Here is a 23468-nt window from a genome sequence, read left to right on the forward strand (position 1 = left end):
AGAAACGAGAATAAACACAGGCACCGGCGGCCGCGAGCGCGGGAGGAGGCGGAAGAGGCGGCCCCGCATCCCTAATGAGGGAATGAATGGAGAGGCCCCCTCGGCTGGCGCCCGCCCACCCGCCGGCGGCCGCCAAGTGCCTCTGGGCGCTGCGTGCCGCGCACGCCGCTCCGCGCAGCCGGCTCGGGCCGCTCCTCCCGGCTGAGGCGGCGGGCAGCGCGCGGACCGAGCCGGGACGGGCGCGCCGGCAGGGGGGCGCCGCGGCCGCGGGGCCCGGGCGCGTGGCTGCGGCTCGGCCGGGCGGCGCCGCACACCTGAGGCGGGGCGCGGGCGGCGCCGTCAGGGCCGCGGCTGCCGGCTCCGCGCCGCGCTCGCCGGGCACTGATTGGAGGCGCGAGCTCACCTTCAGCCATGGCCCCGGGAGCCTAGCGGGGCCCGGCCGCCGCCCCCCGGCTCCCTTCCCCGCCTCCCCGCCCTCAGCGCCGCATCCCGCCGGCCTCGCCGCGCGGCCCGCGCCGGGCAACCGCCCTCGCCCGGAGCCCTCCCTCGCGCCCGCCCGCGGCCCCCGGCGGCGCCGCCGCGGGAAGCGGCTCCCCCTCCCCTTCCTCCGCGTCCTCTTCCCCCTCTCCCCGCCGGNGCCGCTGGCTGCACCGCCCCGCGGCCTGCGGGAGCCGCTCGCCCCGGCCCGGGCCCGGCCCTGCGCCCGCTTCCCCTCGCCCCCGGCGCCCGCGCCCCAGCCCGGCCGGCGAGCCCCCGGGCCGACCCCGCCGCCCGCACAAAATGTCGGCGCGGACGCCATTGCCGACGGTGAACGAGCGGGACACGGAGAACGTGAGTACCCGGAGCCTCCCCGGGGGCGGCGGGGGCCAGACCCTCCTCGAGCCCCGCTTCCCCCTCCGCTGGGGCCGCCGCCTGTGCCCAGGGCGGCCACCCGCGCGCCAGGGTCTCCACCTGGAGGCCGGCGCGCCCCTCGCCCCCTGCTCAGCCCCCGGGCTTCATGGCAACCCCATTTCGCTTCTGGCCCTCAAGGGTAAAGGCGGGGGCATGTAAGTGGCGCCCTGCCCTCGGAGGTGGTCCTCCAGGAGAGGCTGGGGTGATGCAGGGCAGAGCGCTAGAGATGGCAGAGTGGGCATCCCGGCTTGCTTTATTTCTCCCTCGGCATTCTGGATCCCCACCCGCATGTTTGCTTTATGATAACAGACGAGCCAGCTGACTGCCTCGGCCACCCCTGCTCTTCTGGTTCTTTCTTGCACCCCCACCCCCCCGCAGTGCCCCCATGACTTTGCTTTTTGTAGCACTGTATCCACCTTTGGGGTCGTGGGCACCAAAGGGGGATGGTCGGGAATGGAAGGGACGAGAACGGTAGTAGAGATGGATGTGTGTGCCTGTGTATATGAGTTTACACCGCTGTGATACTCGTCAGTGGAGATGAGTAGAAGAATTTCACCAACAGCTTCCGTGGCCCTGGGGTTACAGCAAAATGTTTAAAAGCCCTATGAAGTCAAGGGCTTTTTCATTCTCTTCCTGAAGTCAGTGGTAATAATTCAGGGCAGGTTTTACTTTAAATCTCTTTCCTCCTTCTTGGCGTGTCACAAGGTGCATTTCTTTGAAGGAAGGATTTTCTGTGTCTTTGATCAAATTGCCCTCAGGAGTTTTTATCTAGATGCAGATGTCCCTGGTGTTTCAACTCTTGAACACCCAACGAACAAGATCAGTCGTATTTCCACCTTCTGAAAAGTACAATTGTGTGTGTATGTGAGTTCCTTTGTGGGAAAGGGTTTTTTTTGGTTTTGTTTTGTCTTTCAAACCCTCATGACCTGTAAATAGGGCCTTGGCTGATTTTGCTGATTTGTTTTAAGGAGCTAGAGGGGTACCAAGTTCTGGTCGGCTGTCCAGGTCTCTCTGGTTGTCTAGTTAATTGATCAACTCTCCAGCTAGTGGTGTACCACTGACTTCATAGGGTTGGTAACATGAAATAACGAAGTGCTTTGGCGTTCTTAGACAAAAGGTAGGAGAGAGAAGAGATATAAGCTCCCCTCTGAAGTGTTGGAGGGAGGTATAAACAGATTAGTTGATCTTGGAGAGTAGGGGAGCACAGAAACTTAATATAATTATATGAAGGGAGAAAAAATTCTGGTAAGAGACTATTGTTAGAAGACCTAGGAAGATGTTTCAGAGTATGCTTTTGTCCTGCAGTACGGTGCATTTAAAACAGTCAAGATAGTATAAGGCTGCTGATGTTGTAAATTATAACTTGATTTGCATCATCACTGTTGTTGCAAAAAATATAATTGATATATAATTTTGATGGAGAGATTGAAGAAGGTGAGAAAGAGATGAAAAATTTGGTTAAAGTTGATTTTAAAGCCAAGTTGGTACAGAATTTTTCTAACAGGGACTTGAAAAAATTCCTGTCCTTCAGTGTGTCATTTCAGTGTGAATGAAAAGTAAGACAGATGATGACTTTTGTTTTTATTAGCAAAACACTGTGTGTTAACCCAGCAAGGGTGGAAAAATACGTTGCTTTTGTTTTCCTTTGGATTTTGAATAGTAGAGCTCTTTCCATACATGTGTGAACAAGGTACTTTCTACAGACATGAGATGGCATTATAGAAATTTGCATCAAGGAATAGTACAAAATGCAGCATCACATGTAAGACCAAAAAAAAAAAAAAGGATTTTTAAGCTAAGCAATTAATAGTGTGATAAATTTTGTTGTACCTTCTGAAAATGGTTATTCTGTATAAACTCATTTGCTCTCTTTTTGACCATGTTATTTCAAAGTCCCAGTGTTGTTGTTGTGTTGTACATAACTTATACCTCCATTTAGGTTACTTTGCCCACGTCCTGATTTTCTCCTAATTGCAGTGGAAAATAGCTGTTATACTATGCTGTTACTTTATGTATGCACTCAGCTCTGTTTTTGAGCTGGAAGGGGTACAGAAGTAGTATTTAAGATAAGACCTCTCCCCTCAAGGAGCTTACAGGAAAGGTAAATATAATCCTAAACAAAGAGTGTACAGTAGAAAACGCTGTGTAAATAGGGCTAAATTGGGTTAGAAGTGCTATAGGTGTTTACCAAGGGGCCACCAGTGATGGCTGTTAAATCACCATTGTTGTCTCTGTTTATTCCCTGGTTGGTAGTAAATGTCGTTATCCATTCTTACTTACCTCTCATCACTGAAATAAAGTGACACACCTGCTTGTTAGCTACTATATTAATGCCAATATGGCAATCAAAACACATTTATTTGTAGGCGTTTTCAGTTACAGTGACATGTTTTAAAAAGTGGTTGAGAAAATTTACATTCATATGACTTTTAAAGGCTTCTGAGTCTTTTGGAATATTAAGGACGTAGCTAAAAACATTTTACTACTGCTAGAAATATTTTAATTTAAATATGGAATTTAAAAAGCATGTTAGTATTTTATTGTTATTTGCAGTTAATATAGAAATTTGTTTAGTCATACATGAACATATTTGGGTTTTGTATCCTTGGGAATATGTAATATCTCCCTTGCCCATGTCATTGATGTATATTGAGGCTAAATTAAAAAATTCGAAAGGAATGTCACAGCACTTATCTGTTTACTACTACTGTATTTAGTAGAGTAAGAAAGAATTTCTTTGAGAAGATTCTGTGTGTACTTTTTCAGGAATATTTTCTTAGATGAAGGATTTGTGTGTGCATTGTTAATAGGCCTCGAATGGCTAAACACAACAGAACAACCAATGATTAACTTTAAAGGCAGAAAGACTTCATAGTGCAGTAGAAAAGACATGTTGCAGATAATAGAATTAATTTATGCAAAATGTGTGTTTGATTTTAGGCTGTAAAGTGTAACTCCAGAAAAACAATGAGTATTTGAAATATTTCTGTTTTTTCCTTCTGTTAGATTATATTTGGATAATTCCAGCATGGATATGGATAGTATATTACCATTACTCTTATGTGCTTTTATATGAAGCAAGAAAATTTTTTTTTTTCGTGTTTTGGAAAAACTCTGATTATGCTAATTTTTATGCATCCAAAATGTCCAGACTAGCTTTCTGTGGTGAAATTTGTATGAAGTATGAAGAAAATTGATTTGGCTCCTTCTTGGGATGTTTTAAAATGGACTTTGGTTAAATTTATTTAGAAACTTTTAATAACAAAACTCTTGATGGTGATTCTTTTCATAAATCTGAAACTCGTTGGGATGACAAGTACTTAGTGTAACTAAGGTGGCCATCGTAGTTTGCCCAGTGGGAGTCATTGTTAATAAGGTGAAAAGGCAAGAGGGAAGCGGGCGTGTCTTTGCCACCACCCTTGGGTTTGCTCAGTACCCTGTGCATCCCTCACATGTCACAGTACCTATAGTGGGTGTGTCTTTGCCGCCACCCTTGGCTTTGCTCAGTACCCTGTGCATCCCTCACGTCACAGTACCTATCACGTTACGTTGTAATTGCTGATTTACTTGGTCTCCTTTATTCTGTATCGCCACTGCCCAGCACAGTGACTGGGAGTAATATATAAGAGATCAGTGCTATAGCATTCCCCATTTAAATTTTTTCATTTGTCCTCAAAATATATTAGTGATGCTGGGAAGAGTAGATAATACATACTACAAACTGAGAGACAGAAGCCTTCAGAAAGTGAAGTGACCCACCCAAGGTCATAATGAATCTCTGACGTCCTCCACTGTTCTCTACTTGTGCTGTTGCTTCTTGGAGGTGGTTTCTTGGTTTGTTTTGTTTTTGTCTTAGAGATTTTAAAAGAATGTATGAAATGATATAAGATACTTTATTAGAGGAAGAACAGGGTATGCCATGCTCATCTCTATTTCTGAACCTTTGCTATTTTTTTCTGTGTCTGAAGTGCCCTGCTCCTTTCCCCTTATTGCAAACTTATGAGTTCTTTATGGCGTGGCTCACGTTTCTAAGACTTTTGGTGTGATAGCAGCCTTTCTGTCTGCTAACTGAATATCTATGTATGTATAGTCCACACCATTAGTCTCCAAAGGGGGTGTGCAGGACAATCCATTGTGAGAAAAAATGCCTTTACCTTCTTTCACTTCTGACCTACATGTTACCATTAGCTCTTCTTTTTTTTTAAACTTCAGATTGTTTAGAATCAGCCATGTCATTTTTAAATTATTATTTTTTACCATTCCTTCTTCCATTTCAGACTTTCCTTTGGGGGTCATTTTCCCTTTTCCTGATGAACATCTTTGAAGTTCTTTTGGTGAAGCATTGTCAGTCATCAACTTTCCTTTTTAAGCCTGAAAATGTATTTTTCCCTTGTTCTTGAAAGATAGCTTTGCTTGGTCTCCAATTCTAAGTTGATGGTTATTTTCTTTCACTGCGCAGAAGATAATATTCCTTTGTCTACTGATTTCCATTGTTTCATTTCACAAGTCATCTGCCAGTAGGTAGGTGATCTTTTCTGTCCCTTTTTAAAGTTCTCTCTTTTTCTTAGGTGTTGTACTTTCAGTACAGTGTATTTAGGTATGGATTTCTTTTTTTCCTGCTTACTTTCTATGTCTGTGCATTCATATTTTTCACTAGTTCTGGATTTTTATTGACTATTCTCTTTTTAAATATACCCTTGTTTCTGGTCTCTTTAGAGTTTCGTTTTGGGACTCTGATTAGATTGTTAGACCTTAACTCCTCCATATGCTTTAACTTCTTATTCATTTTTCCCACAAGTTCATTGCCTCTCTGTACTACAAACTGTATAATTTGTTTAGATCTAAACTCTGTGGATTTATATCTTTCATCAATGTTGGAAATGCACCAGTCATTATCTCTTTAAGTATTGCCTTTCCTCTGTTCTCTCTCGTGTTTCTATTGCTCTGATTAGATATGCTAAAATATCTCATTCTATCCTACATATGTCTTAAACTCTCATTCATTTCTTCCCCTATTTCATTGTTTCTCTGTACTGCAATCTGTAGTACAATTTGCAGTGCACTTACTGTATGTAATATGTTTAGATGTATCTTTTGTTACCTAAATTTCTTTAGCTGTATTTAAATCACTGTTAACCCCTCTGTTGAATTTTTTTATTGTGATAAAAAACACGTAACATGAGATCTACCTGCTTAACAAAATTTTAAGTGTGCAGTATAGTATTGTTAACTATAGCACAATGTTGTACGTATGGCAGATATCTAGAACTTTTTCATCTTGAGTGACTGAAACTTTATACCATTGAACAGCAATTCCCATTTTCCTCTCTCCCCAGCCCCTGCCAACCACAGTTCTACTTTCTGCTTCTATAAGTTTGACTACTTTAGAAACCTCATTTAAGTGGAATCATGCAGTATTAATCATTCTATGACTGGCTAATTTCACTTAACATAATGTCCTCAAGGTTCATCCATGTTGTAGCATGTGATAGAATTTCCTTTCTTTTTATCATGGGAAAATATTCTATTGAATGTATATAACATATTTTCTTTATCCATTCATCTGTTAATGGACATTTGGTTTGTTTTCATATCTTGGCTATTGTGTGAATAATGCTGCAGTGAACGTGGGAGTGCAAATATCTCTTTGCGGTCCTGATTTCAATTCTTTTGAATAAATACCTAAAAATGGAATTGCTGGATCACATGGTAGTTCTATTTTTAGTTTTTTTTTTTTCTTTTTTGTGAGGAAGATCAGCTCTGTGCTAACATCTGCCAATCTTCCTCTTTTATTTTGCTGAGGAAGACTGGCCCTGGGCTAACATCTGTGCCCATCTTCCTCCACTTTATATGGGATGCTGACACAGCATGGCTTGCCAAGCGGTGCGGGGGTGCATGCCCGGGATCCAAACTGGTGAACCCTGGGCCACCGCAGCAGAGCGTGTGCACTTAACTGCTTGTGCCACTGATCCCCTATTTTTAGTTTTTTGAGGAACCTCCATACTGTTGTCCATAGTGGCTACACCATTTTACATTTCCACTAACAATGTACAAGGGTTCCAGTTTCTCTACATCCTTGCCAACATTTGTTATTGTCTGTTTTGTTTTGTTTTTTGATAATGGCCATCTTTACAGTTGTGAGGTAATAACTCATTGTGGTTTTGATTTGCATTTCCCTGATGACTAGTGATGTTGAGTGTCTTTTCATATACCTGTTGGCCATTTGTACATCTTCTTTGGAGAAATGTCTAATCAAGTCCTTTGCCCTTTTTTTATCAGATTTTTTTGCTATTGAATTGTAGAAGTTCTTTATATATTTCAGATATTAACCTTTTTTTAGTTATATAGTTTGCAAATATTTTCTTTATTCCATAGATTGCCATTTCACTCTGTTTCCTTTGTTGTGCAGAAGCTTTTTAGTTTGATGTAGTCCCACCTGTCTATTTTTGCCTTGGTTGCCTGTGCTTCTGGTGTCATAGCCATGAAATCATTGCCAAGACCACTGTAATGAGGCTTTTCCTTTTGTTTTTCTTCTAGGAGTTTTACAGTTTCTGGTGTTATGAAGTCTTTAATCCATTTTGAGTTGGTTTTTGTGTGTGATATAAGATAAAGGTCCAATTTCATTCTTTTGCAAGTGGATATCCAGCACCATTTGTTGAGAAGACTGTCTTTTCCCTCTTGTTTGTTCCTGGCACTGTTGACTGTATATGCATAAGTTTATTTCTGGGCTCTCGATACTGTTCCATTGGTCTGTATGTCTGTCTTTATGCCAGTACCATACTGTTTTGATTACTGTAGCTTTGTAATATGTTTTAAAGTCAAGCAGTTTGAGGCCTCCAGCTTTGTTCTTCTTTCTTAAGATTGTTTTGGCTATTCAGGGTCCTTGTGGTTCATATGAATTTTAGGATTGTTTTTCTGTTTCTGTAAAAAATGCCATTGGGCTTTTGATAGAGATTCTGTTGAATCTGTAGGTCTCTTTGGGTAGTATGTATTTTATTAGTATTAAATCTTCCAATCCATGAACACAGGATGTCTTTCCATTTATTTGTGTCTTCTTCTTTTCTTCTAGGAATATTTTGTAGTTTTTAGTGTATAAGTCTTTTGCTTCCTTGGTCAAGTTTATTTGAGATCTTTTTTTTTCCCCAATGTGGGCATTTATTGCTGTAAACTTCCCTCTTCGTACTGCTTTTGCTGCATCTTATAAGTTTTTGTATATTGTGTTTTCATTTATCTCAAGATATTTTCTAATTTCCCTTTTAATTTCTTCCTTGACTCCATTGGTTGTTCAAGAGTGTGTTGTTCAATTTCCACATATTAGTGAATTTTCCAATTTTCTTCTGTTATTGATTGGTAGTTTCATATCATCAGTTTGGATAAGATACTTGGTATGATTTCAGTATATTTAAATTTGTTAAGATTTGTTTTGTGACCTAACATGTGATCTGTCCTGGAGAATGTTCCATGTGCATTTGAGAAGAATGTGTGTTCTGCTGCTGTTGAGTGAAATATTCTGTATATGTCTGTTAAGGCCATTTAATCTATAGTATTGTTCAAGTCCTCTCTTTCCTTTTTCAGCTTCTGGCTGGATGTTCTATCCATTATTGAAGGTGGGGTAGTGAAATCTCCTACTGTTATTGTGTTGCTGTCTATTTCTTCCTGCAGTCCTGTCAATGTTTGCTTCATATATTTAAGTGCTCTGATGTTGGTTCTGTAAATATTTACAATTGTTACATCTTCAAGGTGAATTGATCCTTTTATAATTATATAATGTCTTTCTTTGTCTCTTTTGACAGTTTTTGACTTGAAGTCTATTTTGTCTCATATAAGTATGGCCACCTTTGTCTCTTTTGGTTACCATTTGCATGGGATATCTTCTTCCATCCTTTCACTTTCAGCCTGTGTGTGTCCTTAAATCTAAAGTGAGTCACTTGTAGACAGCATAGAGTTGGAATTTGTTTTTTTAATCTGTTTAGCCACTCTGTATTTTTTGATTGGAGAGTTTAATCCATTTATATTTAAAGTAGCTATTGATAGGGAAGGACTTACTGTTACCATTTTGTTGTTTCTGTCTTCTAGTTCTTTTGTCCATCTTAACATCTTTTGCTGTCTTCCTATGTGTTTTGTTGATTTTTTTTTGTAGTGAGATACTTTGATTCCTTTCTCATTTTCTTTTGTGTATCATCTATATGTATTTTCTTTGTGGTTTCTGTGGGGCTTACATAAAACATCTCATAGTTATAACAATCTATTTTAAACTGATAACTTCAGTCTCATGAAAAAATTCTGCACTTTTACTTCTCCCTCTCCCACACTTTATATTATTGATGCCACAAATTATGTCTTTTATATTTTGTACCCATTAGCACTTTTATAGTTAGTTTTTTAAATCCTTTTGCTCATCATTACAGTATTATAGTATTCTGTATTTGTCCACATATTTCCATTTACCAGTGAACTTTATACTTCCATATACTTTTCTGTTGCTGTTTAGCTTTTTTTTGTTTCAACTTTAATGCTCCCTTTAGCATTTCTTGCAAGGCAGGTCTAGTGGTGATGAACTCTCTTGGCTTTTGTTTATCTGTGAAAGTTTTTAATCTCTCCTTCATTTTGAAAGACAGTTTTGCTGAATATAGCAGTTTTAGTTGACAGGGTTTTTTTTTCTTTCAGCAGTTTGAATATATTATCACATTCTTTCCTGGTCTGCAAGTTTTCTACTGAGAAATCTGCTGATAGGGTTATGGGGATTCCTTTGTAAATGACAAGTTGCTTTTTTCTTGTTGCTTTCAAGATTCTCTCTATCTTTGAGTTTTGACAATTCAATTATAATGTGTCTTGGTGTAGACATCTTTGGATTCATTATGTTTTGAGTTCTAATCCTATTTAACTTTAATCCCCTTTCTTGGGTTTACTGAATCTGGATGTCCATTTCCTTGCTTATATTTGGGAAGTTTTTAGCTGTTTTTTCTTTAAATAAGCTTTTTATCCCTTTCTCTCTATCTTCTCCTTCTGAGACTCCCATAATGCGTATATTGATCCACTTGATGGTATCCTATAACTCTCTCAGGCTTACTTTACTCTTTTTCATTATTTTTTCTTTTTGTTCCTCTGACTGGATAATTTCAGATGACCTGTCTTCAAGTTCACTGATTCTTTCTTCTGATTGATGAAATCTGTGGTTGAATTCCTCTAATGAATTATGCAGTTTAGTTATTGCATTCTTCAGCTCCAAAATTTCTGTTTGCTTCTTTTTTATACTGTCTGTCTCTTTGTTGAAATTTTACTTTTGTTCATGCATCATTTTCATGAGCTCATTGAGCATCTTTATGTGAGTTATTTTGAATTCTTTGTCAGGTAATACATATACTTCTGTTGCTTTAGAGTTGGTTTCTGGAGATTTCTTTTCTTTTTTTTTTTTTTTTTAAGATTTTATTTATTTTATTTTTTCCCCCCAAAGCCCCAGTGGATAGTTGTATGTCGTAGCTGCACATCCTTCTAGTTGCTGTATGTGGGACTCGGCCTCAGGATGAACGGAGAAGTGGTGCCTCGATGCGCACCCGGGATCCGAACCCGGGCCACCAGCATCGCAGCACGCGCACTTAACCACCAAGCCACAGGGCCGGCCCTGGAGATTTATTTTCTTACCTTGATTGGGCCATTTTGTCCTGTGTCTTCATGTTCCTTGTAACTTTGTGTTGGTATCCATACATTTTAAAAAATAGCCAGCTTTCCCAGTCTTTCTGGACTGGCTTCATACATGGAAAGATTTTCACCATTCAGTCCAACTGATGATTCTCAGGGCTTTCAAACTTTTTCTGTAGATGTATCTTCTCTGGACTTGTATGTAGATTCTTTATTAGAGGGATTTGCTGGTTTCTTTTTTAAAGAGCTCATAATCTCTTGCTCTTTCTGGTGTCTGTCTGCTGTACCGTGGTTATTCTGAAGCATCAGCACAGTGAGCAGCTCTTTTTGTTCCCAGCAGGCCCCAAGCATTTAGCATATGCCGATTTCCATCAGCACTGTGGGTTCAGCTGGACATAAACTAGTCCCTTGGGAAGTTCCCTGAAAAGCCAGAGTGTTACATGCATGCTGCACCCTTCTCTTTCCCCATCTGTTGAATTTTTAATTTCATTATATCTGTTTTTCATTTCTAAAAGTTCTAAGGTTTTCTCTCAAGCCATTCTGGCCTTTTTTATAGTCTCTTGGTCTTTGCTTATTTTTGTGATTTCTTCTTCTTTTCCTTAAACATTTAATATATTATTTATATTATTTACATTCTGAATCTGGAATTTCCATTATCTGAAGTCTCTGGAGATTTAGCTTTATAGTTTGTGTCTCCTGATTCTCATTCACTGTGGCTTGTTTCTTTTTTGCCTTTGCTGATCTTTGCTGATGAACTCATATTTGCCTGATTTTTATCTGTCTGAAACTGGGAGTGTAAATTGAGGATGACTTCCTCTAGAGAGGATTTATGTTTTCCCCTACTGACCTGAGACAGTTTAGTCTCCTATAGGGATCCTGACTCCATGAGGGAGTTTGTAGGTTCAGCTCTCCCACTTTGTAGTGGGTCCAAGGCTTAATATTTGACCCCAGGGCAATGCTGGCTTTTGTGTAGCTTTCAGATGGGGTTTGTTTGTTTGTTTTTGTTTTTCTCTTGAATGTTTCTTTTACTTTCCTCAAGCTTAGCAGTGCATTAAAAAAAAGTGTGTTTTATCTTGGAGGATCCTTCACAATATCTTGCCTACTATACTGCAGAAAGATTGGAATAAGCTTTTTGAAAATGAGTGTTCAAAAATTTCCATACTTATGTGATTTTATTACCCTAAACTATGTGTAATTTCTGAAATTCTCGTATCTAACCTGTTTGTAGATCTTCCAGATCAAAAAGCTTAGTAGATTTTGGAAACCATTTGTTACAACTATTAAAAGGATTAGTTTTCAAGAACAGTTAATTGTCATCAGGGAAGGTATCTACTACCATAACTTTTATAAAGAATTCTGACATAATTAGTGAATGGATTGAAATATGAGCATCATAATTAAATAAATGCAACCAGCGATGCACTACTTTTATTTGTGTGAGGTACTTTGTTTTAGCTATGACAGTTGTTGAAATATCAACATAAACTGAACTTACAATTAGTCCTTCAAATCTCTGTATCACAGCTTGTTAAACCAAGACTTAAGAAAAAAAATCAAGAAACATTTATATTGCGTAGTATTAGTAATGTTTTACTAACCACTGAAAAATTTGTACCATTGAGATTTAATATATTTCCAAAAACCTTCATTGGTTTTATGTTTTTTAATGTGCATAATCTGTTAGTAAAGCAATACATATGTAATTTATAAGTCACTGCCCCTATAATGGTCCATACTTAAAAACTTTAAAGATAGGGGTACTTGATCTAAAGTTTGATGATCATTCTTTATCATAGAGTTTAACATTGTTCTGTAATTCCTCTTTGTATACACTTTTTCTTCCTAACTAAATTGAAAATACTTTGAGGTCAGGTACTGCTTCCAATAGTACTTCTATATATCCTATACTACCTACCATAGTATTTGGCATATATTTTGGCACTCAATAATTTAATAAATCAAGGTCTAGTTTATTCGTTTACTCTCAAATACAGTGAGTTTATGAACCAGCTGGGGAGATCATTTCAAATTCACATTCCCTAACCCATGCTCCCTCCCACTCCATGTTCTTACTCAATTTTAGGGTGGTATCCAGGAATCTCTCTATTCATAAACCCCTAGGTAATTCTGATGCTGATATCCACAGACTAGGTTTTGAAAAACACTAATTTATGTGATGATAGTGATGATTACATTGTAATAAATCTCATCTTTCAATTAAAATGAAAAAAGAATGATAGTTGATGGTTATATTATAGAAAGTGAGATGGGAGCAATGATGAACCAGTCCTTTCAGTACATGATTAGTAGAGAATAGAAAATAACAGGGAATTGTCTGACTTGGAGATAGTAAGGTACATGTGTGTAGCATTTGCAGGTGTAAGATGGGAGAAGGGGTAATGAGGAATTTCATGTTCTTCCCTTCTCCCAGCTTTATGTGGTTCACCATATTGGTAGGGATGGGTGGCAGCAAAATGAAGGAGTTCACCACATAGTGCCTTTGGTTATAGGCTGAATCTTTCTTCTGAGAAAGTATTATTTAATGCTGTTTTGACCACTGTGTCAGTTTAGTTCAGGTTGTAAACAAATCAGAAGGTTACAAACAATCCAAAGTTTTAATGAACTACCTGTAAAGGATATAGTAAGTAACAGGTTTATTTTAAATGTTTAAAGCATGACTACCTTTCTTTTTGGGATCAACAGTGCTGTTTGGGGCCGGCCCGGTGGCGCAAGCGGTTAGGTGCGTGCGCTCCGCTGCGGCGGCCCAGGGTTCACTGGTTCGGATCCCGGGCGCGCACCGACGCACTGCTTGGCAGGCCATGCTGTGGCGGCGTCCCATATAAAGTGGAGGAAGATGGGCGCAGATGTTAGCCCAGGGCCGTCTTCCTCAGCAAAAAAAGAGGAGGATTGGCGGATGTTAGCACAGGGCTGATCTCCTCACAAAACAAAACAAAACAAAACAAAACAGTGCTGCTTTCACAATTTCAGAAGGTTTCCTTTTATTTCCTTTTCTGTTTGTTTCGTCTCAGTTGAAGATGATAGGGCTACAAAGGCACATGAAACCTGTTCCCTGCTCTGGAGGGACTCAGAACCTGAAGAGGGAGATAGACATAGAGACAAACAAGTGCAGTAGAAAGCTACAGTTCCTTGTCATCGGAGTGATCTGAACACATAATAAAGAAGGAACGGGGAGGTTGGAGGGAGCACCCGAGAAAGATTCATAGCCTTTGAACTGAGGCTTGAAAGATAAGTACTCCTTTACCAAGTAGCTCTGTGGAAAATTGAGTTGTGGGAAGAAGAGAATATTGGGCTGAAGGTGCTTTATGCACAAAGTCCCTGAGTGTGAAGTTGAGGGGAGGGGAGGGCAGCATTAGTGAGAGGACCAGGCAGGAAAACAGGCAGGGTGTTGCATGCCTTAGCAAGAACTGGTCCTGGAGGCAGTGGTAGCCCTTGGATGATTTAAGTCGAGGGTCATCATGATTAGATTTGTATTCTGCGTGTGCTTGCATGTTTTAGACATACTCCAGTTTTTAAATTTAGTGGGCTGCTTTCTCAGGGTCCATGAAAAAGCTTTTAATATGATATTTATAAAAACTTTATTTGGCATATTGGGTGAAGAGTTTGGTAAAGGGGAGATGCCAGTGCTAGTGACAAAGACTCCCTCCTTAACCCAGCTTTAGTGAGGCTCCTCTGAGCCTTCTTCTCAACGAGGCTTTGACCTGGGCCTTTGTGTCTGTCCTGTGCTTGCAGGGCCTGCAAAGCCCAGTCTTAGCAAAGAATTCTGCAAAGTCAGTTTGAAGTCAGTTTAGTGAGAATCGCCCCACCCTTGATATCTGACCTCCCTGGATATCTAATCAAGTTCTTCATCCCCCATCTTTGGTGTCTTAAGTTCTTGACCTGCCTTCAGCAAGAATCCTGTTCTGCCAGTTTAGCAAGAATCCCCCCACCTTTGATGTCTCCTCTTAGTAATTTTCCATCCACTGACTCTCTCACTCTGTACCTTGGCTGTAAATCCCCAGCTGTCTTTGCTGTATTCAGAGTTGATCTCTCTTCCCTGTTGTAATAGCCCTGTTGCAGTAATCTCGAATGAAGTCTTCCTTACCGTTTTAACAAGTGTGAGAATAATTCTTTCTTTCACACCAGTTAAGAAAAGATCACATTTCGTTAATGAAATCCCATACACATTTCACTGTGGTAGCATGTATTAGGAGTAAGGTTAGAGAAGCCCATAGTAACCATAAAAATGTTAGTAGACCAGAAAGCAGAGCCCCTCCAGACCGAAGGCAGAAGAATATGGTGATATAAAGGGGCTAGGGCAAGAATTTAGGAAATGCTAGGATTGGTAATTCATTATTCTTTCATGGCTTCCTGTCTTTGTGATTTTAATCAGTGGTGAATACAATTGACCTAAGGGGGAAGATTATTTAGCTACTAATGAGTCACTAGCTGGTTTGTCTTGGGTAAGTCATTTAACCTTTCTTCCTCTGGCACTTACTATACATCTCATTTTGATACTTACCTATAAACTGTCTTGAGTACTTTTCTCTATAGAAATTATTTATTGACTGAGTGGCACTTACTAAATCATGCCATTGATCCTTCTGGCCACTCTAGATTCTTTCTCTTTACTGCTTAAATACTGAAAACTAGAGGGAAGTAAATTATGTACCAGTGGCCACTTGTTTACACCTGGAGAATTGAGTTTCTAGTACATTCTTAACTAGTGCCCAAAGGACATGCTAAGGAGGAAGGCCTTAGAGAAGGTTGGTGCCAGCTTGGTTGATTACTTCTCTCTCCTCCCTTCCTCTCCAAGAGGGGAGAATACCAAGGGGAAGGAAGAGTATGTCAAGGAGGAAACTCGACTCTCTGTTCTGCCAGAACTGAATATTTATCACGCCACTGATTCTACCTCGTATGCACTTTGCGACAGTACTTTCAAACTGTACTGCAATTTTCTTAAATCTTTCCCACATGTAATGCTGCTGCAAACTCCTTGAGACCAAGAACCCTCTTCCTGATTCTCTTGTCAGTCAAGCAATGGTGCCTGGCATAATTGGCTTTCAAAAGTTTGCAGAATTGCTTGCTGTATTGTATTAAAAACAGCAAGAATGTGTCAGTAGAATACCTTCCCCCTCCTAAAGTGCTTGAGCACAGTGCCGTGCATGTAGTAGCTACTTGATGGATGTTAGTAAATATAGACAATTAAGATTCACTCATTCTCTGGAAAATTTTGACGTACTTTAAGAATCTGAGGTGGCTATATAGATACAATATTTGCTTTTTAAATTCTGGTCACTTTTTTTAGTGAACTTTTGAGGTATTTTGGAGAGAGATTCTCCCCTACCTCTCATGTTCATGTTTGTAAGTTAAAGTCATCAATTAAAATTTTACTGTACTTTAAAAAATTTATTCAGAAAGTGTATTGACATTTAAGTTGATATGATTATTAGCTTATATTAGGGAATAATTCCTGGATTTTGTTAGATTTACTAAATATATCTGAACTGAAGGTCTTAGAATAAAGCTTTGTCTACTAGCGTGTTAAATGAAATCTAATGATTTAAAGAACAAACATCCATTGTGATTTCTGGCATGAGTTTGCTGTAAGGTTTTTGTACTTGTGGGAGTGAAAGAACTAGGAAGTTTCTAAAAGAAGTTACTAGCATATTTTTAGATATAATTTAGGCAGATGTTTTCTTTTATCCCCTGGGGACTCAGTTGTGTCAGCTTGAAATGTCTGGTGAGGATTAGTGAAAGCCCTCCCAGAGGAGTTTTTTGGGGTGTTGGGGAGTATTTTAGGAAGGAGTGCCTCCAGAAATAAAATAAATACAGCCTCAACCACTCGCTGTCTACTTCCTGAAGAGGAGTTATTGCCCTTTGTATACCCCAATTCAGAGGTAGAGGCAGTATAGCTTCTTGGTTAAGGGCACAAGCTCTGAAGTTATACTGTGTGGGTTCAAATCCCAGCTCTGCCATTTATTAGCTCTGTGACCTTGGGAAGCAACTTAATTTCTTTGTGCCTCGGGTTCTTTATCTGTAAAATGGAATAACAGTGGCACCTACCTTATAGAGTTGGTGTCAGGTTTAAATGACTGAACACGTGTTTTGCCCTTAGAACAGTGCCTGGCTCCTAGTAGGAGCTACGAAGTGTTAGCTGCTGCTGTTATTGTTATTACTTTTAGATAAAGGAAGTAAATGTGCACAAGTTGTAAGTGCTTACCTCAGGGTTACTGCATTATACGTGATTTTCATTTTAAAAAATTTCTGTATTTTAAGGCATGAGTTTATATTCCTTTCTTTACAAAAAAAATTTTAAAAATTATATTAAATTTTAATACAGAAAATTGTATTAAATTTACAATGTAAAGTATAGCCTTCTGGTTTACTGGAATGCTTGTATTAAGTGTAAGAAAGCCAAGTGGGAAGCCAAATTATCTGCAGGTGGCCTGGGGAACAAGGGATCAGAGCAGGGTGCAGAGGAGGATAGTTATTTAGTGACATTGATGTTCTCATTGGGAGTGGACATACCTGTAGTGTGTAATGCTTAAAACACAAACTTTGTAGACAAGACGTCCCGGTGTTGGTTAAGCTTAGTCATCCCAGCTTAGTCATTTATAAGGTGTGTAACATTAGGTATGTTTCCTTATCTTTAAAATGAGTATAATACATACCTGGTTGGATGAGTTGTTGGTTTTAAGTTATTAGGTGTATATAACATACTTTACAAAAGTAAGTGTTCAGTAATGGTACCAAAGACACCAGGAATCAAAACCAAGGTGATGAGAAAATTCACAGTCGCTCGTCAGGATATATTTTTTCCTACCCCACAGTGATGAAAATACACGACTAAACTCATGTTCTTTAGGCTTCCCTTTTTCCCATGCTTAGCATTTTCTTCATGTCAGTATATTCATTCTTCAGACTGAGTACAAATGTACTTGATTGATTAATGCTTTAAACATGCTAATGGAATCTCTCTTGAGACTGCACAGATTTTACCGAACCCAAATCTAAGGGAAGTCTTAAGCCAGGCATTTACAAGTTGAAGATAGTTTTGATAATGTCATTGTGTATGCTGGAATATAATGTTCTTCTGTTGTCTTTTCTGAATCGTAATGCTTATATTTTTGCCCCTTACAAATTATAGATAATGGCTTGATGAGCAAGGTTTTGGTGGAGTTATGAAAAGTTCTTCTAATTCTGTATTTGTCCTCCTTCTCTTTAAGGAAATATACTTCTCTTCATCTTTCTAAAAATAATCTTTGATAGATATTTTTCTTTATTCAGAGGAATTAATTTTACCTTAGGTTTACATAATAGTGACTTAAATTAGAAATACAATCCCATGTTCAACTTCCTTTTAAAAGTAAGAATATTGCAATTTTACTATACTATTACATCTGAGTTTAGTCAGGGAAGTAGAATCTTGTGAGCAATATAGATTAAGGCTTTTACTGTGGGATTGAAGTTACACAATTGTGGGAGCTGGTTAAGCATTCTGTATATGGCTGCTGCTTTGGAGTCTGGTATTAAGAGGCTGAAATCCATAGGGCCATCAGTCAGGAAGGAAAGAGGCATGTAAAGTGGGGGAGAACAAGACACCTTGGAATCTCTGAGCACAAACTGGATCTCGTGTCTATCTCTCAGCTGCTTTCCAACCTCTAAGATGGGTGGCTGCAGGACAAGCTGATGCCCGTCATCATAGAGCTGCACATGCACCTGGACCGGGATTCAGAGCAGCTGAAGCAGGTGATCCAGTGGGAATTGAAGGAGCTGCAAAGCCTGGCTGCTGCTCCATGCCCACAAGACATGTCAACAGATCATCTAGGTCAGGCGGGAGCTGCAGCTGTGTCTGGCCCTGCACTGACCTTCAGAGCATATAAATGGCCATTGTTTCAGTTCTGCCTTTCAAATCTTGTGCAAATTTCTCTTGTGGCCAATACTAATCTAGGACCATAGAGGGAAGGGAATTCTGGGAAATAGAGTTCCAGCTTAGCTAAGTTAACATACTAGAAGCTATCGCAGCCCATCCCATGTTGCCTTTGCCATCCCTTTTAAGTATTGGATGTGGCCACACTTCTCTTAACCATACTTAACTTCCAAATAAAAATAAAATTATCCTTTTGCCTAATGTGACGCAGCTATCCTGGGTATACCAAAAACATGCTAACCCTCTCCTCAAAAGATGATATAAAGTCCTTTTATTCATCTTTGGGTGATGTTCATTTCTCTTCTGAGTCACACACTCCTTTTTATACCCTGTAACTTCAGTATTAACGTAAAAAGTTAGCTAATGTTAATACTCTAATGTTGGGTGATAGGGAAATGGGGAAGGGGAATAAAAAGAAAGAATTGGTTAATACATACACAAATATATTCATACCAAAATAAGGAAGAAATACTCATAAATATTACAGTCCTTGTGTCTGCAACTGGTCATGTGGTCATAGATGGTATTTATAATTACCTTCTTCTACTACTAATTCCATGCTCCCTTTGCCCTTAGCAAACACTTCAGCTGATTATAATTCATTGCCTGGTGAGGTAACCCAAACCTTCACTCCTGAAGAGTCTGGGCCATCAGAAGTCTGGCCTGTATTGGGTTATTGTAATTTTCCATTGACTTATCTCAGAACATGGAAGTAATAAGAGGTGCCCCAGAGGATCTTCTGCGTTTAGACATCCTCCTCCTTAAGCAGTTACATAATGGCAACCCAATTTCCCCTTGATAGTCGGGATCAGTCACCCTAGCCAGTATAATAACCCCCTTCTTTGCCTATTGATTCACTGCCATGAAGCAGTCTCAACTTGCAATTTAATGGACCATTGCTCTGACATCTGGTGGAAGCATTCCTCCCTTAGGTACTACACTAGCAGAACGCAAAGTTGCAGAGACTAGAAAGAAAAAAATTAGCTAGTGGATCACTAAGGGTAATAGAGGACCTGTTTCTATGTCTTCATTCCTGGACCTGTGAATCCTAGCTATGGGAGAAATAGCACCATATATTAGTCACTGATTCAGAGTGCGTAGTGCATCCTGGAAGATGTTACCCCAACTCTGCAGGGTGTTGTCACCCAGGCAGCATCATAACAGAATCTTTAAAAGGCCATTCCACTGTTTTATCAAGCCAGCTGCTTCAGGGTATTGGGGAATATAATAAGAGTAGTGAATTCTGCAAGCATGAGCCCACTGCCATGCTTCATTTGATATAAAATCAGTTCCTTGCTTAGAAGCAGTGCTGTGTGGGATACCATGATGGTGAAAAATGTATTCTGTAAGACTACACATGGAGGTTTTGGTGTAAGCACTATGGACAAAGAAGGCAAATTCATATCTACAGCAAGTGTATTGCAATGAGATCAACCCATTATATGATCAAAGTAGCCCAATGTAATCAACCTGCCACCAGGTAATTTGCTAGCCTCACCCCCTCCTCCTGGGAATTGTGGTGTCATTTGGGGAGCTCAGTATTGTTCTGTGCAATTGGTAGATTAGCCTTGGTGAACGTTAGTCTGTGTTGCTAGGAAGGTGGGTGGCTGGAGAAAGAGGCTGACATATCTATAGCATGAGTCATCTTTGTAAGCATTCACATGGGACACAACTATCTCCACATGCTGTGCTCATTCAGGGAGACCTATTCACATACTTTTTCCTTGTCATTAATATTCAAATCATGTTCCTTCTAAGTCCTTGATCATTCAGCCAAATCATTAGCACCAGTCTGTGAATCTCTATAGATCAATAATTCACGCTCACTCTCTTTCTAGGCAAAATAAACAGCCAGGTACACTGCTTAAAGTTCCGCCCACTGGGGAATTTTCTCTTCACCATTCTTCCTTCATTGTCACCCCAGAGTGCGGCCGTAGTGCTACAACTGTCCACTTTTGGGTCATACTAGCATATTGTGCTAAACCAACTGTAAACCTGAATTTTTTATCCTTCTGTCATCTGGTCATACAGAACTCTCTGTGAGGCCATAGATGTCGATTTAGACAGAATAAGCAATGTAGCTGGAATATGGGCCTGGGGCACCGTAGCCACTTGCACATGCAACTTAACTTGTGCCTTCAGGACTTGCTCAAGCCTTATCTAATATATGCCATTTCCATTTAATGGTGGAATGTTGCTGCGCATGCCCAACTTCTTGGCTTGATGGATCAGACAACACCAAGGTCAATGGGAAGCTCATGTTGAATGGTAACTTGGTGGTCAACTGTTTAGTCTCTGCTGGGGCCCAATAGCAAGCCAGAAGTTGTTTCCCCAAAAGACAATAGTTATCTGCAGAGGATGGAATAGTTTTGCTGCAAAATCTTGCAAGTCTGCATTGTGATTCACAAATAGGGGCCCGCCAAAGGCTCAATACTTGGTTTCACTCTGCGACAGACGCGTGAAGAGTCTTCTGGGTTCCACTGGCAGAGCAGCTTGGCGACAGCTCTAGATATGTTGCAGAGCCTGTTTTTCTGGCCCCCATTTAAAACTGGCAGGCTTTCGGATTACCTGTAATGGTAATGAAGTATATGTTACCTTCAAAATCCCGTACATGGTGCCCCTTTCTTAGGGTAGGAGGGATCAGATGCAGCAATTTGTTCTTCACCTGAAGAGATATCTTGACATGTCCCAGACCATTAAACTCCTAGGAATTTCACTGAGGCCCCAAAATTTTTCTGGGATTTATTGGCTACCCTCTGGCACACATGTATCTTATCAAGGTGTCTAGAGTAGTTGTTACTTCCTGCTCACCAGATCCGATCAGCATAATATCATCGACATAATGGACCAGTGTGATGTCCTGTGGAAGTGATGAAGGTCCCTGTGGACGAGATCAGTGGTTCTTAACTGGGGGCAGTTTTGTCTTCCAGAGGACATTTGGCAATGTCTGGAGACGATTTTGGTTATCATAAGTTGGGGGCAGGGTGCTTCTGGTATCTTAGTGAGTAGAGGCCAGGGATGCTGTTAAACATCCTATGATGCACAGGGCAGTCCACTACAACAAAGAATTATCTGGCCCCAAATGTCTGTGGTGCTGAGGTTGAAACCCTGGGACTAGATTATGACGTAAGGCTGGAGGTTGGAAATAGCCCCAAAGTAACGTAGTGAATGAAGCAGCAAAGGGCTTCAGATGTTCCTTACTAACGAGTGTAGAGAAAAAGGCATTCACCAGCTCAGGAGCTGCATACCAGGTAGGTGCCAGGGGGTATGTTGATTTCATCCAGCAAGGAAACCACATCTAGAATAGTAGCTGTAATTGGAATTACCAACTGAGTTGTGATAACTTACTGTCATTTTCCGAGATGTATCTGTCTTCTGTGCAGGCCAGATAGGTGAGTTGAGTGGAGATGTGGTAGGCTGCATCTTTATGGTGGCACTAATCTCTGCAATCCCTCCAGGAGGCAGTATTGCTTTTGGTTTACTATTTTGGTAAGATCATATAGTTCTCATGGCTTCCTCTTGCCCTTTTCCAGTATAATAGCCCCTATGTTAATTCACAGCCCAGGGAACCAGTGTATAGGTTCTGGCAGGTGCTGAGTGTGTGTATTCCAGAACTGGAGAAGTAACCGTGGGCCAGATTTGGGGACCCACTGCTTCCACTGTGAAATGGGCCTGGTCCAGAAGTTCATTGATCGTTTGATTGGCTTAACCTCCTGCCCTGCCTGGTGGAACACAATGGAGTTTTGGGTCTTGAGGAATTGTTAGTTTGGATTTTTTCCTCACATTTCCAGTGCATAGTCATCCTAGTAAATTGCCACAGCTCCCTTTAGGAGAAAGCTAGGAGGAAGATTTACAGCATGCATTTTGGGGTATATAGCATTGTCTTTCTTCAAGTACCTAGCCCTCCCTTCATTCAGGGGACTCTGGGTCTTTAAACTAACTCAAGTCTGGGAATTGTTTGAGGGGCTGTGACTATATTTTGATTCAAGTCACCGTATGTGCTGCAAAATCACCTGACCTAGACCCACGGCATGACCTTTCTCCCTTCCAAATCCAGCACACATTTCTCGTGGCCAATGATAACTCAGAACCATATAGGGAAGGGAATTTGGGAGAAACATTGCAGCTTAGCTAAGTTGACAGTACATAACCACCACACTTACATTGAGTACAGAGAAGTTGTTGTTATTACTCATACTGACCATGGGTAATTTAACTTTTCAGGCTGATCTGTGTTGCTTACATATAGTCATATCAATTACTGCCTCAGTTTAATTACCCATTTGGAATAGCTGAGATCAGGGCCACTGGGTGTGACTGTGTACAAGTCCAGGGGCACCATTCACATGGATTAGAATGAGAAAGGTGTGCCCTGGAGTTGTGCAACACAGCAGCCTGGCTAGGGTTAATATGTGACTCTGCGTGTGACCAACATAGGATGAGGGTATTCCTGGCTTCTGATGGTTTCAGCTCTTTTTGATCAATGTTAATTGGCAATGTGCATTTAGAAGGTTGCGGCTTTTGAGAACTACGCTTGCCAGGAAGTAATGTTGTACAATTTGTTCAGATAACACATAGGAGATGTTTTTCTCTATAAATTTCGGGCGATGTTCAAAACAGTAACTTTGGCAAATGAATGCCTCTGAACATAATCTCCCACTCCTAAAAAATGGCTAAAAATCTGTATATTTTTTATTCCTTGTATATTGAGAACAATTGGATATATATATTCAATATTCAGCTTTGTGGGTGGTTTTGCTCGCCATTAGATGTAAACATCTAAGGATCACATAAACACCAGGCATTTAAGTTACAGTTAAGGTAGAGGTTGATGGGTAGTTGTTTTAAATTGAGGTAACATTTACATACAGGGAAATGCACAGATTTTTGGGGAACAGTTTAGTGAGTTTTGATAAACGTATATACTACTCCCAATTAAGAAAAGAACATTTCCATTATTATCCCAGGAAGTTCACTTCTGCTTTTTTCAAATCAGCACACTCCCCCA

General features: G+C 40.4%; 1 protein-coding gene across 3 annotated transcripts in view; it reads left to right on the forward strand.

Annotated features, from left to right (window-relative positions):
* Nucleotides 1-640: 640 nt before the first annotated feature.
* MARK1 (microtubule affinity regulating kinase 1) overlaps nucleotides 641-23468 on the forward strand; it is a 123181-nt gene continuing 100353 nt past the window's right edge. For all 3 annotated transcript variants that reach the window (XM_004439669.3, XM_014794720.2, XM_087424367.1), the window contains exon 1: nucleotides 641-831. In XM_004439669.3, the coding sequence (XP_004439726.1) occupies nucleotides 781-831 (51 nt within the window). In that variant the 5' untranslated portion in view covers nucleotides 641-780. The remainder of the gene's footprint in view (nucleotides 832-23468) is intronic.

The sequence above is a fragment of the Ceratotherium simum genome, chromosome 36 (genome assembly GCF_057802395.1).
Source record: "Ceratotherium simum simum isolate JZ-2026a chromosome 36, ASM5780239v1, whole genome shotgun sequence".
Classification (NCBI taxonomy): domain Eukaryota; kingdom Metazoa; phylum Chordata; class Mammalia; order Perissodactyla; family Rhinocerotidae; genus Ceratotherium; species Ceratotherium simum.